The sequence below is a fragment of the Ruditapes philippinarum genome, unplaced genomic scaffold (assembly GCF_026571515.1).
Source record: "Ruditapes philippinarum isolate M1 unplaced genomic scaffold, ASM2657151v2 ctg2145_1_1_1_1, whole genome shotgun sequence".
NCBI classification, from domain to species: Eukaryota; Metazoa; Mollusca; class Bivalvia; order Venerida; family Veneridae; genus Ruditapes; species Ruditapes philippinarum.
The window spans coordinates 29,658-46,328 of NW_026866323.1; the positions used below are offsets into that span (position 1 = coordinate 29,658).

The following is a 16,671-nucleotide window of genomic DNA, read 5'->3' on the forward strand; positions in this document are numbered from 1 at the left end:
CAACAACAACAACAACAAAACAACAACAAATACCTAACACCCCACCCCCCACACACACACAAAAGACCAAACAAACAAACAAACAAACAAAAAATAGCACCAGTATATGGCCGGGCTTAAGTTTATGGGATAACGTTTTCTATGTCACAGTGGTGTCACACTAAAAACGCATCGCAGAAACATTTTATGCCGAACTCATAAACACAAAATTCAATATTTAAAATAAAATATCTTCAGCAATACCATTTATATAATTTCACACAAACAATCTCATCCCTCATCCCTTCTTTTATGTTGGTGTAGCTTAATCAAAATTTCTATATTTAACAATTATGATAGATTATGCTTATCTAATCAGTGTCCTAAATATTTTGAGGACTTTCATAGAAAGATAAACAATTTCGTAAAGACATATTCGTACTATTGTCTTTTGGGTATCATTGTTAGTGAAAAATTATTTCAGTTTTACAGGTTACATTTTTTTGTTATATAATTTTATGTGGATTTATAGTATACAACGTAGGTAAATAGTTTATTGTTCATGTTTGCTACATATGATTTGCCGTGTAATTCATTGTACATCTTCATGATTGAGATTTTAAATTCTCCATTTCTCGTATAACTGTAATTTACTTGTATTCATTAAAACAGAGCCTGTTTTCTATGTATCTGACTAAAGCAGCACGCATCCAGATTCATATTAATTTTCATGAAAATTTTGTAAATGTATTTAAAGGTAAAATACTGTGGAATGAATGTAAGAAATGAACTTGTACATTGCAAACAACACTTAAAATCCATGTAAATGACTAAAAGAGGTCAAAATATGCAAAATAGCTCTCTCTGAGTTAGTCGCGCAATATAAATATGGTGATAATACTACAAAAACAGTGTTTACTCACAAATATCATATAAGTTATAACTTGAATCTTGAATATCTTTTCTTTTCTTAAAATCATAGGTCATTCTTCTCAAGTTTGATGTTTGCTAATCTGGAGGTATGTAGCTTTAAGAAACCGTATTGAATTCAGAATCAGTTTTTTCCCTTAAGTCCGTTTTTACTGAAACGTTGAAGTAGTTTTGGTAAGCCTGGTTTGGTTTGACTGTACCACATTTTTGACGATTATTTTGGTCGTCCTAGGACGGACGAAAGTTTTTGCCAATATCTCTGCATTTGATTGACCACTTATCCCATTTAATTTCTATATCAGCAGTGACATACATATGGTCATTAGATTCGGGAACCAGTTTTTCATAGATCACTATAGTGTTTTATTAAAAGTGATTTGACAGAGATGACAAAGCAAAAATATCGATTTGTCATTTTAGACATATTTTGATAGAAAACCTGTTTATCAAATATTTTGATTGTATGTAATCAGAACATATATTAAACTATTTGTTTATTGTATGATTGTATTTATCGCTTGTTGTTTATTAAATAAAATGCGTATCACATGGTTTACTGGAACACCTTGTTGGTTGGCCACAATGTTTGATTAACAATTAATATAGACATGCGAGTTCCTTTTTATGACACTCATAATACTCATGCAGTATACATTTAAGCAAGAGTGAACATGAAATTCTTCTCCTAAATCGTTATGGTAGCAAAATGTGCATTTTCTTACTGATCTCACAAAGATTTTATGTCTCCAAGTTCAAATATTCAGGGTGGAAAGAGGAAAATTATTTTATTTATAAGTACATGTAATATGATGTTTGCTATTAAAGACCTCTAGTTTGTTAGCATGCAGAATAGCACACCAATCATCCTGTTATTACTGCAGACACCTGTAGCCTCATACGTGATCTTTTCAAACCATTTGAGCCGCGTCACGACAAAACCCGTAATGCGTTTGCGACCAGCATGGATCCAGACCAGCCTGCGCTTCCGCGAAGTCTGATCAGGATCCATGCTGTTCGCTATCAGTTTCTCTACTTGTTATAGGGTTTTGTAAGCGAACAGCATGGATCCTGATTAGACTGCGCGGATGCTGGTCGCAAAGCCTCATACGTGATCTTTTCTGTGATGTGCGGGAAACCATTTACTATTTCATATACTTTAGTGTGTGTGTTTTCGTTTTTTGTTTGCAGGACTATGTTTACTTCAGTCATATAATAACTATACAGATGTTTAGATTGTGACAATAAGGAAACGATGACACCAGTAAGTATATAATACTTTCATGATGGGGTGATAACCTTGTACGATAATCTGCCTGTCAGTCAAGAGCTTTAATTGGTTCGCACCTTTCATTGTTCAGCATAAGGCGCTAGTACTAGTAAGTTCTGGGAAGCGTACTCAAAATATATATTGCAAAGAGTTACTTTTTATGTCAAAGAAAAAAGGCGCAATATCTAGAATGAGCTAGACGTTGGAATAACCTAAATAAAATTAATATAATTATATAATATAAGTTGCTCTGTTGATGACTGGACATTCATGGCGTAAGTAAGAATAAATATAACATTCAAGAAAAAGCTTTCCTTTTTGTTTTTGTTTTTGCGATATTTTGTTTTTTGTTTCTTTCATATGTACATGTAGTATTAATCAGTGATAAAGATATATTTAAAGCAATTTTGTAGGAATTTTTAAACAAACATGCATGCAGGATTATGATTCATGGCTTAAAAAAGTTACAAAGTTATTATTAGTATCCCCAACAGCTTTATTCACTAGCGATAAAATAGCATATTAATTTCACAAATTTATTAAGAAATGAAAACCGGTAAAGAACAAATCGTTTTAAAATGCAGGCAACTAGGTCTTAGTCACATTGATAGTGAAGACTTCATTCTGCATATCTTAAATGACGAAATCTGATGTTTTTATTTTTCAAATTCCAAAACACTTGTATGCATTAAATATGCTTAAAATGAATGACGCGTTGGCTAAATGTTTGCTAAATGTTTGCTAAACTACGGTGTTTAAGTTTGGGCGAGCGCGTGTTCTCTATAGAACTAAAAGCGCGAAGCATGACAGTACGTCGGCGAAGCTGGACAGTACGATGGTGACAATACGATAGTACGATGCCAAAACACGAAAATACGATGATGACAGTCTGTCCATCGTACTGTCGAGTTGTCACTATTGTACTGTCTGTCACCATCATACCGTCATACTGTCTGTCATCATCGTACTGTCGTACTGGCATCATCCTACTGTCAAACTGTCATCATCGTACTGTCGTACTGTCACCATCGTACTGCCAAACTGTCATCGTCGTACTGGCATCATCCTACTGTCAAACTGTCATTATCGTACTGTCGTACTGTCACCATCCTACTGCCAAACTGTCATCGTCTTACTGTCGTACTGTCATTATCGTACTGTCAAACTGTCATCATCGTTCTGTCGTACTGTCACCATCGTACTGTCAAACTGTCATCATCGTACTGTCACCATCGTACTGTCAAACTGTCATCATATTACTGTCGAGCTTCACCTTGCTCTATTCTCATCAGTACACAAATTTATGTGTGTAAGGCCATTGTTAAAATGAGACCTTATGACACGGATAACGTTTTCTTCCATGTTTATATTCAATTATGCGCATGCCTTACAGGGAGGCGACAGTACGATGGTGACGGTACGACAATACGATGATGACAGTACAAGAGTACGATGGTGACAGTACGGCAGTATGATGGTGACAGTATCAAAGGTGCTAGTCGCATTGATTTGTCCTAAAATATGTTTAATATTGTAATTCATGTAACATAATAATTATCAATATATGAAAAAAATAAAAATAGATTTTTTTATATTTGTTATATTTTTTAGACAAGATATGCTACATCTGAGTGCAAAAAGTATGGGTATTTCCGTTCTTGGTGTCAAAATTTTCCATCCATTGGTAATTATGTCGGATTTTCGCATGGAATCAATGCAATATATATTTTTCTATCAAAACTGACTATAACCAGATCCTTATTTACATGCAAACTACCGCAGTAAAGCCCTAAAGTCAGAAATCACCCAGGTCAAAAAGATGAGACCGTCGTGACATGCTCATTGTAATATATTATATTATGATATTATGTAACATGAATAACAAGATTAAACATATGTTTGGTCAAATATATGCAACTTGCACCTTTGAACAGTACGACAGGGCGATGGTGACAGTGTGACAGTACGATGGTGACAGTACGATGGACTGTAACCATCGTACTGCCGTATTGCCACCAGCGTACTGTGGTCCTTCGCCATCGTATTGTCACCTTCGTAATGTCTCGCTTTGACATCGTACAGTCGTACTGTCACCAGCGTACTGTCTCGCTTTGCGCTTTTCGTTCTTAGAGAAAACGCACTGTCTCTAACTGGCACCGCACAAAACGGTTACAACCACAATCGTTTGTTCCCGTAAATTTTATATACATGTACACTATTCATTCTAATGTTAAAACTGTTTCGACCATAAAATTATGGAAACAACAAAGTTACTGTTGATATTTTAATAATAATAATAATAATAATAATAATAATAATAATAATAATAATAATAATATTAATTGTACAATGTAATAATTAAAAAAAATATTCTTTCATGCTTTTAATAAATAAACTGTGTGTATTTTTTCAGGGTCGCAATTGTTCACAATGTTCGAGAAAGGAGATATTATATCTCGTCGGTTCAATATCCGGGCTTCTGACTGGGCTCGGATTTGCTGTGTATGGTATTATAACAGATCGTTTCCGGTCCGAGGACTCAAGTTTCCTTTTTGTTTTTGCTGTCAACTGCTGTACGTTATTTTTCTTTGTTTGATTATTTTATCTCAATTATTTGATTGAGAGTGTGGGCTAGTGATAAGTGGTTTTTATTGCAAAAATGTGTATATTTTTAAGATGTGAGATTTTTTCAATTCTTCATTATTGTCTTTCATGTGTACATGAAGTTTAACAAGTTTATTTATCTTTTCCCAGAAGGTCATAGACCCATGTGGTACAATATGCAATATATATATAATATGGCAAACAAGCATCAATATTGAATTGACATGATCTCATGCATTATAGTTGCACATTTTACATAAGAAATGGAAACAGATATTTTTCACCTATTACATGACGTACATGTTTATAATTATTCACATTTTCGTCGTATGTGTAAATAGTCTATATACAACATAAGATTTAAAAAATAATAAAGTGTGATAAAAATCCAATTGTAATGATTTAACATTTTAGACTTGATCCATCACTAGTGAAGAGATTAAAAATCTCTCTCAATTGAATATTGAATTTAAATCTTGTTGATAACGAAAATGTGAATTTTACATACATTTTTACATGCTGTAACAATAGTAATATTTATTTGATTTTGCACGGGAGATAATTGCTACGGTCTTATTGCCCGACCTGTAGTATATCGAGTTATGTAACATCCGCCGCATGTTAAACTTAATGTTGAAACTGTGAATTCGTGAATTTCTGAAATTGAAATCGTGAATTCATGAAACGTAAATTAATGAATTCAAAAATGTGAATTCACGAAGATAATATCGGGAACTCGTGAAGTTGAAATGTCTATTCGTAAATATATACACAGTAGATGCTTATTCGCGGAAGCTTTGCAAATTATTTGTTACTTTTAATACGAAAAAAAACAGTATTCTATGTAGGACCGCTTTGATATATTTTAGGCTTTGCACTGATTTACACGGTGAAAGGTGTCAAGCACGAGGACCCGTATGACCTCATGATTCTCGTGCTCTCTGTGGCGCCGATTGTTTTATATGTCACCATCGACTACTCCTCGAACAGACAAACTGAATATAAAGAGGTATCAAAATTTAATTACTCTTGTAATCTAAATGTACGCTTATCTACTTTTTTTAAAGTTAAAGTTACTCATGAGTGAGTGAATTACGCCAGAAACTGAGTGAGCGAGCGAGTGTGTCTTTGGAGGTGCGAGTGAGTAAATGAATGATTGATTTTTTGTGTGAGTGAGTGAGTGAGTGAGTCTCGGTCGGTCGGGTTCAATACTTGATTTTATTATACACGGGACACCAGCTTTGATATTACACATTCTGACTCAAATTCTATGGAAGCACAGAGGGAACATTATTTATCTCATAGCCACGAGATAAGTTATTATCGCACATGTACTTTTCACGCAATTTTAAGCAATAAAAAGATTTTTGTTTCAGGTACGGCTGATTCTGTGTCTAATGTTTTCGCTATTCATTGGGAGTTTTGGTATATACTTTTTGGTTCAGTATTTGAAATCCAAGAATTTCATAACAAACTATGGTACAAGTTTTGTGCCACCTTCGAGAAGTGATGCTCTTGGACATTCGAACTTTAATGCAGCCCAGAAAAACTATGATAATCTCAAAGGTTATCTAAGGACGATGCTTCTGTTTTATTTCCTTCTGAGTGTGAACTTGCAATGTGACGTGAGTATATTTAAGAAATAATATTTCCCAAACAGTGATTTTATCGCTCAATAACATCACTGTTTGGAGTTCGGATGCGAGGAATTATATCACGAGGGCGTAGCCCGAGTGATATAATGATGCGCATCCGAACGACAAACAGTAATGTTATTGATCAAGCGATAAAATCACTGATTTGGATATATTATTTCGATTCTAACACGACATTAACAAATAAATGTTGCGGTCCTTGATAGTTAAGTAAAATTGCGCCTGCATGATTTGTTTCCGAACTTATTTTCAGCGCGTCGGATTTTTAGTGGTTGCGTCACGTGTATAATGATTACGTCACATGTCTAAATATAGAACGTCAAACTGTGCATCTGTTGCATAATAACACACACTTTCTGTTCTTCTATGTTCAATAGGGAAAAATGCGGGTCGTGTTAGAATTTAGTATTAATTTGACCGAGGTGGTCCCTTTTGACAGTTGCCTTTTATCATTATTTATGAACAAGTCAACCATTACCCCCGGTAATCTAATCAGACCATTTTCCAATGGGACAGGGGCTTTACCTTAGCGTTTCAATTGTTATTTTTTATAATCATCTCTACTACGGATTACCAGTCAAAATAAAGCACATTGGTGTTCACAAGTTGTATGTCGTTTTGTATGGTGGCGGATTTGGAACGCTTTTGTGCGTCGTGTTGGTGCTAGCGACAAAACGCCAAACGGCGTGTTGTCGCACTTTCGTCTTATCGGCCTGTCGCTAACGATGCACGCCAAATGGCTCGTTGCCGTGCAGCCTGTTGTCGCGATGTCACATTGTCGCTCGGTTCAAATCGGAAAATTGGCCTATAAGCCAAGCGACAGGGCGACATCGCGACAAGGCGCCGCACGACAACGCGCCGTTTGGCGTGCTTCGCTAGAGACAGGACGACAGTGCGACAACGCGCCGTTTGGCGCTTTGTCGTGTTGTCGCTAGCGACAAGACGAAAAGGCAATAACGATATAGGTTGTGTTGTCGCTATCGACGACGCACCGCGCAGTGTACCAAATCAGCCACTGTAGTTTTGAGTTAAAACAAAAATAAATGTTTAAACGTTTTAGTCTGATGTTTCATTATATGCTTAATATTTAGGCCATATGTAGAAAATATTTGTATTTTTGTGATTTTGTTTTGATATGACAACATGTAATTTAAATGATGTATATGTGTCTTTTTATCAATTTTTTTTCCAGCTAAGTGCAGCAGTTTTTACTCTCACGTCAGGGTACGCCATTCAGTTAAAATCTGGGTTTTTCATTCATAAAGATATGTTTATTCTCTTCTTTGCTGTGATGATTATTGCGGCCTGCGCATTCATATTTGGTCATATTAGTGTAAGTATATTTAAAATTGATATTTTGCACATAGAAAAAAATATCTAGGTGTTTAATTCGTTTCGTTTCTACCGTCCGCCCAGTCCCATTCCATTTTTTTTTTAAATATGTACAGATATTAACTTCAAATTTCAAATAATTATTTTGGGTCACAAGAGTGCTAACTATGTTTTTGAATATATCTGAAACCAGTCCTGGTTTTGACTTGAAACTTGAAATTTATGTACAGGGTCATCATAAAAGACAAATTACAACCCCCCAAAATACTAGTTTTCACTAGTTAAGATATTTTAATGTTTTCTCGACATGTTTTGTTTCAATTAAAAAAGTATTTATTGACCATCTATTACTTCGTTTGCTGTCGTTATAATAAGTACAGTGATAGTGATTTAATTCAGCTTAAATCAAACACATTGATGGGAGTCTTACAGCAATAGTTCTTAAAATAGACAGAAATAAAGAATCCCCAAAGAACGTACAAAACGACAAAATTGACAATGTTGCAGGCTCAGTTTGATCGAGCCTGATCATTGACGGTAATGGAATGTGCAAGTTACCGTCCACGCCCCCTAGCACTCTACGTGGAGGTAAGTTCAGGTAACTAGCCCCTCCACGCCTTCTGATACTCCCTTACTCTGTTTAACATACACGTGCTTAATAAAAGAGCTATTATCTTTCTTTAAAACCTCCAGATATCACTGTAAGAATATGTTACCAACGTTCTTGATTTTTATAGTCAATAATGGCTTAACTTCCTACTGCATTAAAGTTTATTTGTCATTTCATATTTTAAAGATTTATGTAATAATTGAAATCTGTTTTATTACAGATAAAATACGAGAGTAAACTGTGTGTATTTTTCTTTGGAATGTCATCGGTTTTTCTTGTGGCAACAGGAATGTACCTTCTCGTGCAGGTGATAAATCGTTAAAATTATTCTTAACTTAATGAACGATCACTTCATGAAATAAAAGCCGTTTAAATTAAATGTTATAAAGCTGAAAGATACATACGGAAGTGCAGAGAGGACATGATTAGTTTTTATCATCCCTTGGCTAGCAGTTAACTACTCCGCCTCTTTTTATTGGCTCGCTCCGCCCTCTTTTTTATTGGCTCGTGGTCAAGAGATATATTCTTGTTTCGTTACATTGTATTTCTAATGGCCGCAAGATAATAATGAATTCCCACATGTCCTCTTTGTGCTTCCGTAGGTACATCTCTCTAAAAAAGTGGTAAATGTGAGACAAAATTCTTTTGAAAATGTATAAGGAGTTGGTGATTTTGAAAAATAAATTATCCATGATTGAAAAATATGGCTATATATGTTTCATATCCGTTACGAAAGGAGAATGATTTATTCTTGCTTAAGTTTCCTTTCATAAATTTAATTTAAACATAAATGAAAATTGTTTTGCACCGGAATATGTGTCATTTTCAATCATAGGCTGCGGAAGACATCAATAAAACGGAAGTCGACCACAAGCTAAGTGTTATTACTTTGTTCACAGCAATCCTTATGGTGTTCCTTAGAATAATCACGTGTACAGGATGTTATCTTGCCTATAATAACTTTGGGAAAGGTCTAAAACAAGCAGGTACATTTAACCATTTTCACGTAAACTGTTTGTGACGTAGTCTTAAATAAAGACATCCATCTAGCGTCAGTGTTGAGAGGCGTTCTAACACTTTTTAACTGCTTGTTGTTTTAAGAATATTAAGATTTTCTCTGCTTTGAGTTTGGAACTGCAATATAAAGTTTAGAAAGTTTAATACTAAAGTTGAGCTACCAACAATATAGAGCCTGGCCAGACTTCAAGTCTAATGTCAAAATCTAATCATGTTTGACTCAAGCACGTTATGATTGAGTATACGTCCTTCTCGCGATCCTTTTAACTATTCTAAGCTTTCATACTCGGCTTTAGTCGAAAATAATTGTTCACGGTACTGGATGGCTAAATGGATCTCTCCACTAATTCTTAGCGTTCAGAACTGAGTGAAAATGTACTTCCGACTGAGTTCGAAGCAAATTCAACATTTATATTTAAATATTTCATTACAGTTTACGGCGGGAATAATTCGGAACAAAGTGGTCTGATAGAACGAGATTGGAACAATCCACTATACAGTAGCACTGATGTACAAAATAGTTATTCTAGTTAAATGTGTACAACGACGATGTATCATGCTGCATGAACAAAGCCCATCTTGATGGAGATGGTGTCAAGGAGTATATCTCATTATATTAGTGTTAGAATGCTCAAACAATGCACTGAATAGAGATATCTTTAAAAGTTTTTTTTTATTACTATGATAACAGTTTTAAGTTATAGACCGTTTATCTTAATTATTCTGTGACATTCATTGTGTAATAAATGTACATGTATAAACTTAAATTAGCAAGACTTTTGTGCCGTGATATATCATATCTCTAACTGAATATGTTTATTTCATATTCAGTGGTGGTAACAATAAGGTACTATATGTAGGCAACTTCAATGGCCTTTGAAAGTGTGTGTTTAAATCCCGTCTTTGACACTGGAATTTTCACATGAGGAAGCTATCTATCTCGTAGAATAAACAAAAACTAGCTATCGAAGGCACAAACCCTACTCTTGTTACAAAAAAGTTTCTTTTCAGTGACGAGAAGTGGACTCAATCGTGGTTAATCAAAATTATGAAGATTGAACAATGGACTATCAACTTATTTTATAAATAAGTAGCCAGTTCTGACTGTAGCATTGTATATGCAAATTTCTCGTCGCTATAAGACCTATTACAATTATGAAACCACACTGTAGTTACACAAAATATTCGTAGGGTTAACTTAATAAATGTGATAATTATGTTAAAACTTTCGTTCTGTTAAAAAGTTATTTCAAAACCTACTCGTTATTTTTGAAATTGTGACGATATTCTTTCTCATTGTTGCAGTTAGACTTAACTGAGTTTTTTTGGTATCACGGGACTGGAATATTTCCCGTGATTATCTTATCATTTGATGTAGGTCTGGACAAATTATTGTACAAACTTTCAGATCATTACAAGTACTCACGCGTATTTCCAAAATAACCATTTTCAAAAATGACCCAAAAAAGACAAACATTGCAGCATTTTTCTCGCAGATCGGGTCATGAATCTCACAAAAAAAATCGGTATTCAAAATGATTCTGTGACGATTTCTTCACTTTCATTTGCAGAGGTTTTCATTTGAGTGGTGCTTAATCTATGTAGGAATTTCAAGTTTTATGTGTGTTTCTTTTTTTGCTTTTCAGACCTCAGTGGAACTTCTGTTATACGATTCGATTTTTAGAAACTCTATAATCAATATAGAAGCTTAAGTCACGAAATTTCAATTATATTAAATAATAAGGTTACATTCTCCAATACTAAACCACAGACACTCGGGTATCAGACCCTATCCCACAGCTAGAACGGTCAATAAAACTCTTTTAACACATATGGGGCATCTCTCTTTATCATTTAAACCATTCCACAAGATACCGTACGCCAAGTTTTCAAAAGATCTTTGACGGTACATTGTACATGGATTTTTTTATTGATATGGAAATGGTTTAAAAAAACAATATTAACTTCTTTTCCCGAATCCCATATACTGTACGACAAGTCTGAAAAAGTTTGTTGACGGTACATGAGATTTTTATTGATGATGAAATTGTTAAAAAAACCAAATATAAATGATTAAGACAGTACCCTGTTTGTGTTAAGTTTTTGACCATTTTGAGGGGTGGTTCAAGCCGCAGGAGAGGGTCTGACACCCAAGCGTCTGTGTACTTAACAGTATAGGCAGATGCGTGAAACAGCCAAATTTTGCCAATGAACATCTCATTGTCACGCACGACTTTCATCGTTAAAAAGCTGTATGCTAACGCATTCTTTCCTGAACTGAAATTCAATATTCATAACATTGAGTTGTCCTTAAATTGATAGACCCCTAACCTGACTTTAACCACAAATATTGGCATGTGCTCTTTAGTTAAAATTAGACAGGCATCAGGCAAACAGTTGATAAAGGAGTATCTTTAGAACCGTAGTTCTGACCCATTGTATACACCGGTCTAACTGAGAGACCGGTGTGTATACAATGTTTCTGACCAAAATGCATTAAGAAGATTTACGGTGGGGGTGGGGAATATGGCCTTATGGGAGTTTCTAAGTTGGGTTCTAATTAACTGCATAAATGGACATCTTTTTCTTTTTAAATACCAGTTCACAATGTTTTAACCATGTCAGGTGATAAAACTATCACATCCATACGTAACATCAAGCGGATGTTTTATCTTGTAAATATTATGCCACTAGCTCTGTGTTTAGAAACATCAAATGTAATTTATTTAAAATTCACATCAAAGTAAAAAATGCTCAACAAAGAAATCGCTTAACATTTTAATATTTATCAAAACTAACCGTGTACAAATTTGCCATTCATACAAACATATTTCAACTAATGAATATTTCACCAACCATGAACACATTGTAAATCAACAAAGTCACAAAATTAGAACTTTTAATTAGAATTAATACTGATAATTGTTCCCTGTTCACTGTCACACTCACTTTTAACTAAGGGAGACAACTATATTTTATTATTTATCACCATTGTCTTTAGATTCCAAATGTTCAAATGGAACTAAGTTTTCTTTGGGAGCCTCCTCAATAGCTTTTGGTGCCGGGCCTTCAATCTCTAGGACACCGTCTGACGACAGACGAGATTTTAACGCGTTCGGATCCACGTTTTCTGGTAACGTAAACTCCCTCGTGAATTCTCGGTGCTCTTTACGACCAGGCTCATCAACTACGTGTTTAGCATGAACTTTTAGTGTGTTGTCCAGGGTTTTAACAGTAATCTCCTCGGGTTTGAAATCACTACAGTCAAATCTCAGTTTAAGTTTTCTGTTACCTGCAGCATCTGAAACATCATTTAAAACAATTATATATTAGGGTCCAAATACTACTTTCATGTAGCTGATAATTGCATTTCAATATTATTACAAAACCAGATTCTTAAAGGCACAGTATGCCTCAGAAACGAAAAAAAATTTATTCTTGAGAAAGGGAAACTATGAAATTAATTTGAAATAATCCTTTTAGAGCATGCTTTTCACCTGAATAAATTAAAGTAGCACTGAATTTGAAATTATTTCTCAAAAATGTAGTGAAAAATAAACAAAGTATTATTTTGACTTCCATACTAAATACTTAACTGTACCATTTGCCAAAATGTATGTCAGGTACATGTATGATAAATGCGGTATGGGTAACACTTTGGAAACTTTATGGTCAAAAGATCAAAAATAAAAAGCTTTTTTGGGGAAATTAAAATAAGCATTTCTGGGACTTATTTTATTGGCCTTCAATAAAGGTTGTTGTTCTTCAAATTTATGAATAAGATTATTTAATTATGTACATATAGTCATGTGATTACCTAAAAGAGCAGTCTATTTAAAGGTTATCTAGATTCTATTTAGGTGTTAAAGCTGCATGCCTCCAGATGGGCCAAAATATTTCAAGAATATTAAAGGAGAAAAATGTACTGAGATTAACAAAAAAGGTATTCAAGGTTTACATGTAATTTACATATCAGTTATACGTGAACTGATTAAGGACTGATTTTGCAGTATTTATCACGCTATCTCTACTGGTTACTAACGCACTAAGGGCTATTTTTACTGATTTTAAGGGAATTTAACCTCTACTACTTATTTTGACCTCTTTTCGGTTATTTTGATTAAGGTAGATTGCAAGACTTAGTGATGTTTGCAATGTGAAGATCTAAATTAAGATTTTATTTTTGCTTGCTTTTTTAATATACATCTTCAAAAAATTTCCTGAAAATCTGTCCCAGAGGCATACCGATTTAAACCATTAGATCTATATGGTCAAAAACATTTTTGCAAATTCTGGTATCAAATTTGCTACCATTTTGCTCCTGTATACATGTACTGACTGTTTAAAACACTACAGTATGATTAAAATCAGCTCAGAATGAGAACGACTAGCATAGTCTACTTAAACGTTACTGTATTGACTTGGTAACTTGTGTAAATCTTGTAATGCTATACATGTATATACAAATACGAGTCAAGAGTAAAATAGTGGTAAATTTTGCAAGTGCACTTTGTATTTCCAAACCTATACCAAGCATAGGTGTTCGGCACGTTGATATATATGTCACTATCTCCGCCTTCCCCACCCCCCCCCCTACCGACTCTACAACCCTCTTACCTCTCAAAACCATGTAAACTGCAGTATTTATCATTTGAAACATGTTTTAATATTTTGGATCATTTTCCTTCATTTCCCACAAAAAAAAACAGAAAAAAAGATACATACTGTACTGTATAGTATATTTAGTAAATAGAATCTATACAGTACAGTAAAGTAATGTAGATCTAGATTCTATCATTTTTTTTATTTTTGTGGGAAATGAAGGTAGTTATTTTATTTTAATTACCAAATATTAAAACAGGTTTCAAATGAAAAATACTGCAGTTTACATGGTTTTGAGAGGTAGGAGGGTTATAGAATGAGGGGGGGGGGGGGGGGGTTAGTGACCAATCAACGCGCCGAACACCTATAATAGATGATACCAAGCCATTCTTTGAATCAAATTTTCTATTTCAAAATTCAATTTTTCTCAGAGTGCTGTACAGTAAAGCCTACTGGAACTTTTTGAATCCTATCATTATAAATACTGGCTTGTTCTTTGATACACGCCTGATGGAATGGCATGTTTTAAAAGAAAAAAGAAAAAAAAAGAACTTAACAGCACTGCTATTCAGAGACATTTAATGATAGATATAGTGTTTGTGATAGATCTAATTCAATCGCTTGCATTAGAATTCTAGATCTATAATATTTCTTAACATAAATTCCCACTTACCTGTAACAAAAGGTTGTTTTACACTCAGCAAGGACGGCTCGGCATCCATCTGATGTAGTTCTCGGCGCACTCTATCTAGTTCGTCATGGAATCTTCTTTCTGAATCCTCGAAACTTGTAAGTCGCCAGTCGTCTTCAAACTGGTCTAGCCAGTCGGAGAATAAATCTCTCTGGCGTCCAAAGAAATCAAAATCTCCTCTCCAAACAGGCACTAAATTCCAAGCCATGTTACAGTTTATAAAATGTGTAGATTTAAAATCTCTAAAATTGCTTTCTTGTTCGTTTTTTTTACGTTTTTGATTTGTTTTGAATCTGCCGCGCGAACGCTTATATACGGTATCGGACGAGCGTGGCAAAATGTAGAACGTTCGCGAATGGTATATTCTCGTGGTTTCCCGATAAATCACGTAAACAACTTTTTGAGGTTAAACGGGGTCAGGTTAAATGAGGTCAAGCTTGTCGTGGCTATAAATAGTATCTAACTTAAATCATAGTGTTTGGAGAGGATGACCTAAATGCTGATTTAATTATAAAAATTAAATTACTGGTTATCACACTCAGTACCGTGTTCACATGTTTATTATTACGTTAACTTTTTAAATAAGATCTATGTAGAGTCTTAATGTATTTATATAATTAGTTACTTAAAGGTGTTTCTATCACATTTTGTTCGTATTTTGATGTAACGTTATGTACAACAATGAATCTTACAATATAAATCCGAGTAAGTAATTTCCGCAAGCGGCAAGGACAGTACTGTACACACGATCAGATAGCATGTGTCTGGAGTACAAATCTCGTGCACACTACAGTACTTAATTAACACGCGCACATGACCTAAGTAACCCGTCTCCACGACTTAATAAACTCGCCCCCACGACTAAGAAACTCGTGCCCGAGACATAGTATCTCCTGCCCACGACTTATTTACCTCGTGCGCACGAGCCACGACATAGTAACTCGTGCACACCACATAATTATCTCGTGCGGACGACTTAGTAACTCGTGGCCACGACATAGTTTCTCCTGCGCACGACTTATTTACCTCGTGCGCACGACTTAGAAACTCGTGGCCAAGACATAGTTTCTCATGCCCACGACTTATTTAGCTCGTGCGCACGATTTAGTAACTCGTGGCCACGACATAGTAACTCGTGCGCACCATATAATTATCTCGTGCGCACGACTTAGTTACGCGTGGCCACGACATAGTATCTCCTGCGCACGACTTATTTACCACGTGCGCACGACTTAGAAACTCGTGCCCGAGACATAGTCTCTCCTGCCCACGACTTATTTACCTCGTGCGCACGACTTAAAAACTCGTGGCCAAAACATATCTCCTGCCCACGACTTATTTACCTCGTGCGCACGACTGAGTAACTCGTGGCAACGACATTGTAACTCGTGCGCACCACATAATTATCTCGTGCGCACGACTTTGTAACTCGTGGCCACGACATACTATCTCAGATAAATAAAAACACGCATGCCACCCCTCTGCCGCCGTAATTGGCTGAACATTTTTTTCCTCATTTTCACAAGAGTAAAAAATGCAAATTAAAGGTACATTGTATAAGTAGTTCACAATACATGAATTCTTACATTTAATTCTGACATTTTATAAATTTATATAGAAACTGGCACCATGGTTTTCACTTTAGCAATATTATGTCGTTATTGGTCTGCATGCTTCCAGCTAAAATATTTCAAGAAAACAAAACTTGAGTAAAAAGTACTAAGTTTCTAAGAAAGTAAAAATATTCAAGATAAAAGTAATAATTTCTATGTTATGAGCGATTTATGACCGATTTTGCAGTATTTTCCACATATTTCTCCTGCGTTTCTAACGCAGTAAGGTCTATTTTTGCATATTTTGACCTCGTTTTGGCAATTTACATGTGCTGTTTCTGCTGTTTGCAATGTAAAAAATATTATCTTTGTTCACTTCACAATATTTTACTTTTTAATACATTTTCAAAATTTTCATGAAAATTAACATG

The 16,671-nt window shown here is 34.8% G+C and overlaps 2 protein-coding genes across 7 annotated transcripts; one reads left to right on the plus strand and one right to left on the minus strand.

Moving 5' to 3' along the window:
• The first annotated feature begins 60 nt into the window (after positions 1–60).
• On the plus strand, positions 61–10,616 carry LOC132732120 (uncharacterized). 6 transcript variants are annotated; one of them, XM_060718481.1, is made up of 10 exons: positions 61–523; positions 962–998; positions 2,098–2,170; positions 4,590–4,749; positions 5,650–5,789; positions 6,157–6,405; positions 7,628–7,768; positions 8,598–8,684; positions 9,213–9,363; positions 9,828–10,616. In XM_060718481.1, the coding sequence occupies exons 3-10, from the start codon at positions 2,162–2,164 to the stop codon at positions 9,926–9,928; spliced, it is 1,038 nt and encodes a 345-aa protein (XP_060574464.1). In that variant the 5' UTR covers positions 61–523; positions 962–998; positions 2,098–2,161; the 3' UTR covers positions 9,929–10,616. The 6 variants fall into 6 exon arrangements, with proteins under 6 accessions (XP_060574464.1, XP_060574465.1, XP_060574466.1 ...); XM_060718482.1 differs by having other exon boundaries at positions 61–519; XM_060718483.1 differs by having other exon boundaries at positions 61–471.
• Positions 10,617–12,159: 1,543 nt separating this feature from the next.
• LOC132732126 (heat shock protein 27-like) lies at positions 12,160–15,038 on the minus strand. Its single transcript, XM_060718493.1, has 2 exons — positions 14,670–15,038; positions 12,160–12,695 (listed from the first exon to the last, which is right to left on the minus strand). The coding sequence occupies exons 1-2, from the start codon at positions 14,893–14,895 to the stop codon at positions 12,373–12,375; spliced, it is 549 nt and encodes a 182-aa protein (XP_060574476.1). The 5' UTR covers positions 14,896–15,038; the 3' UTR covers positions 12,160–12,372.
• Positions 15,039–16,671: the final 1,633 nt, after the last annotated feature.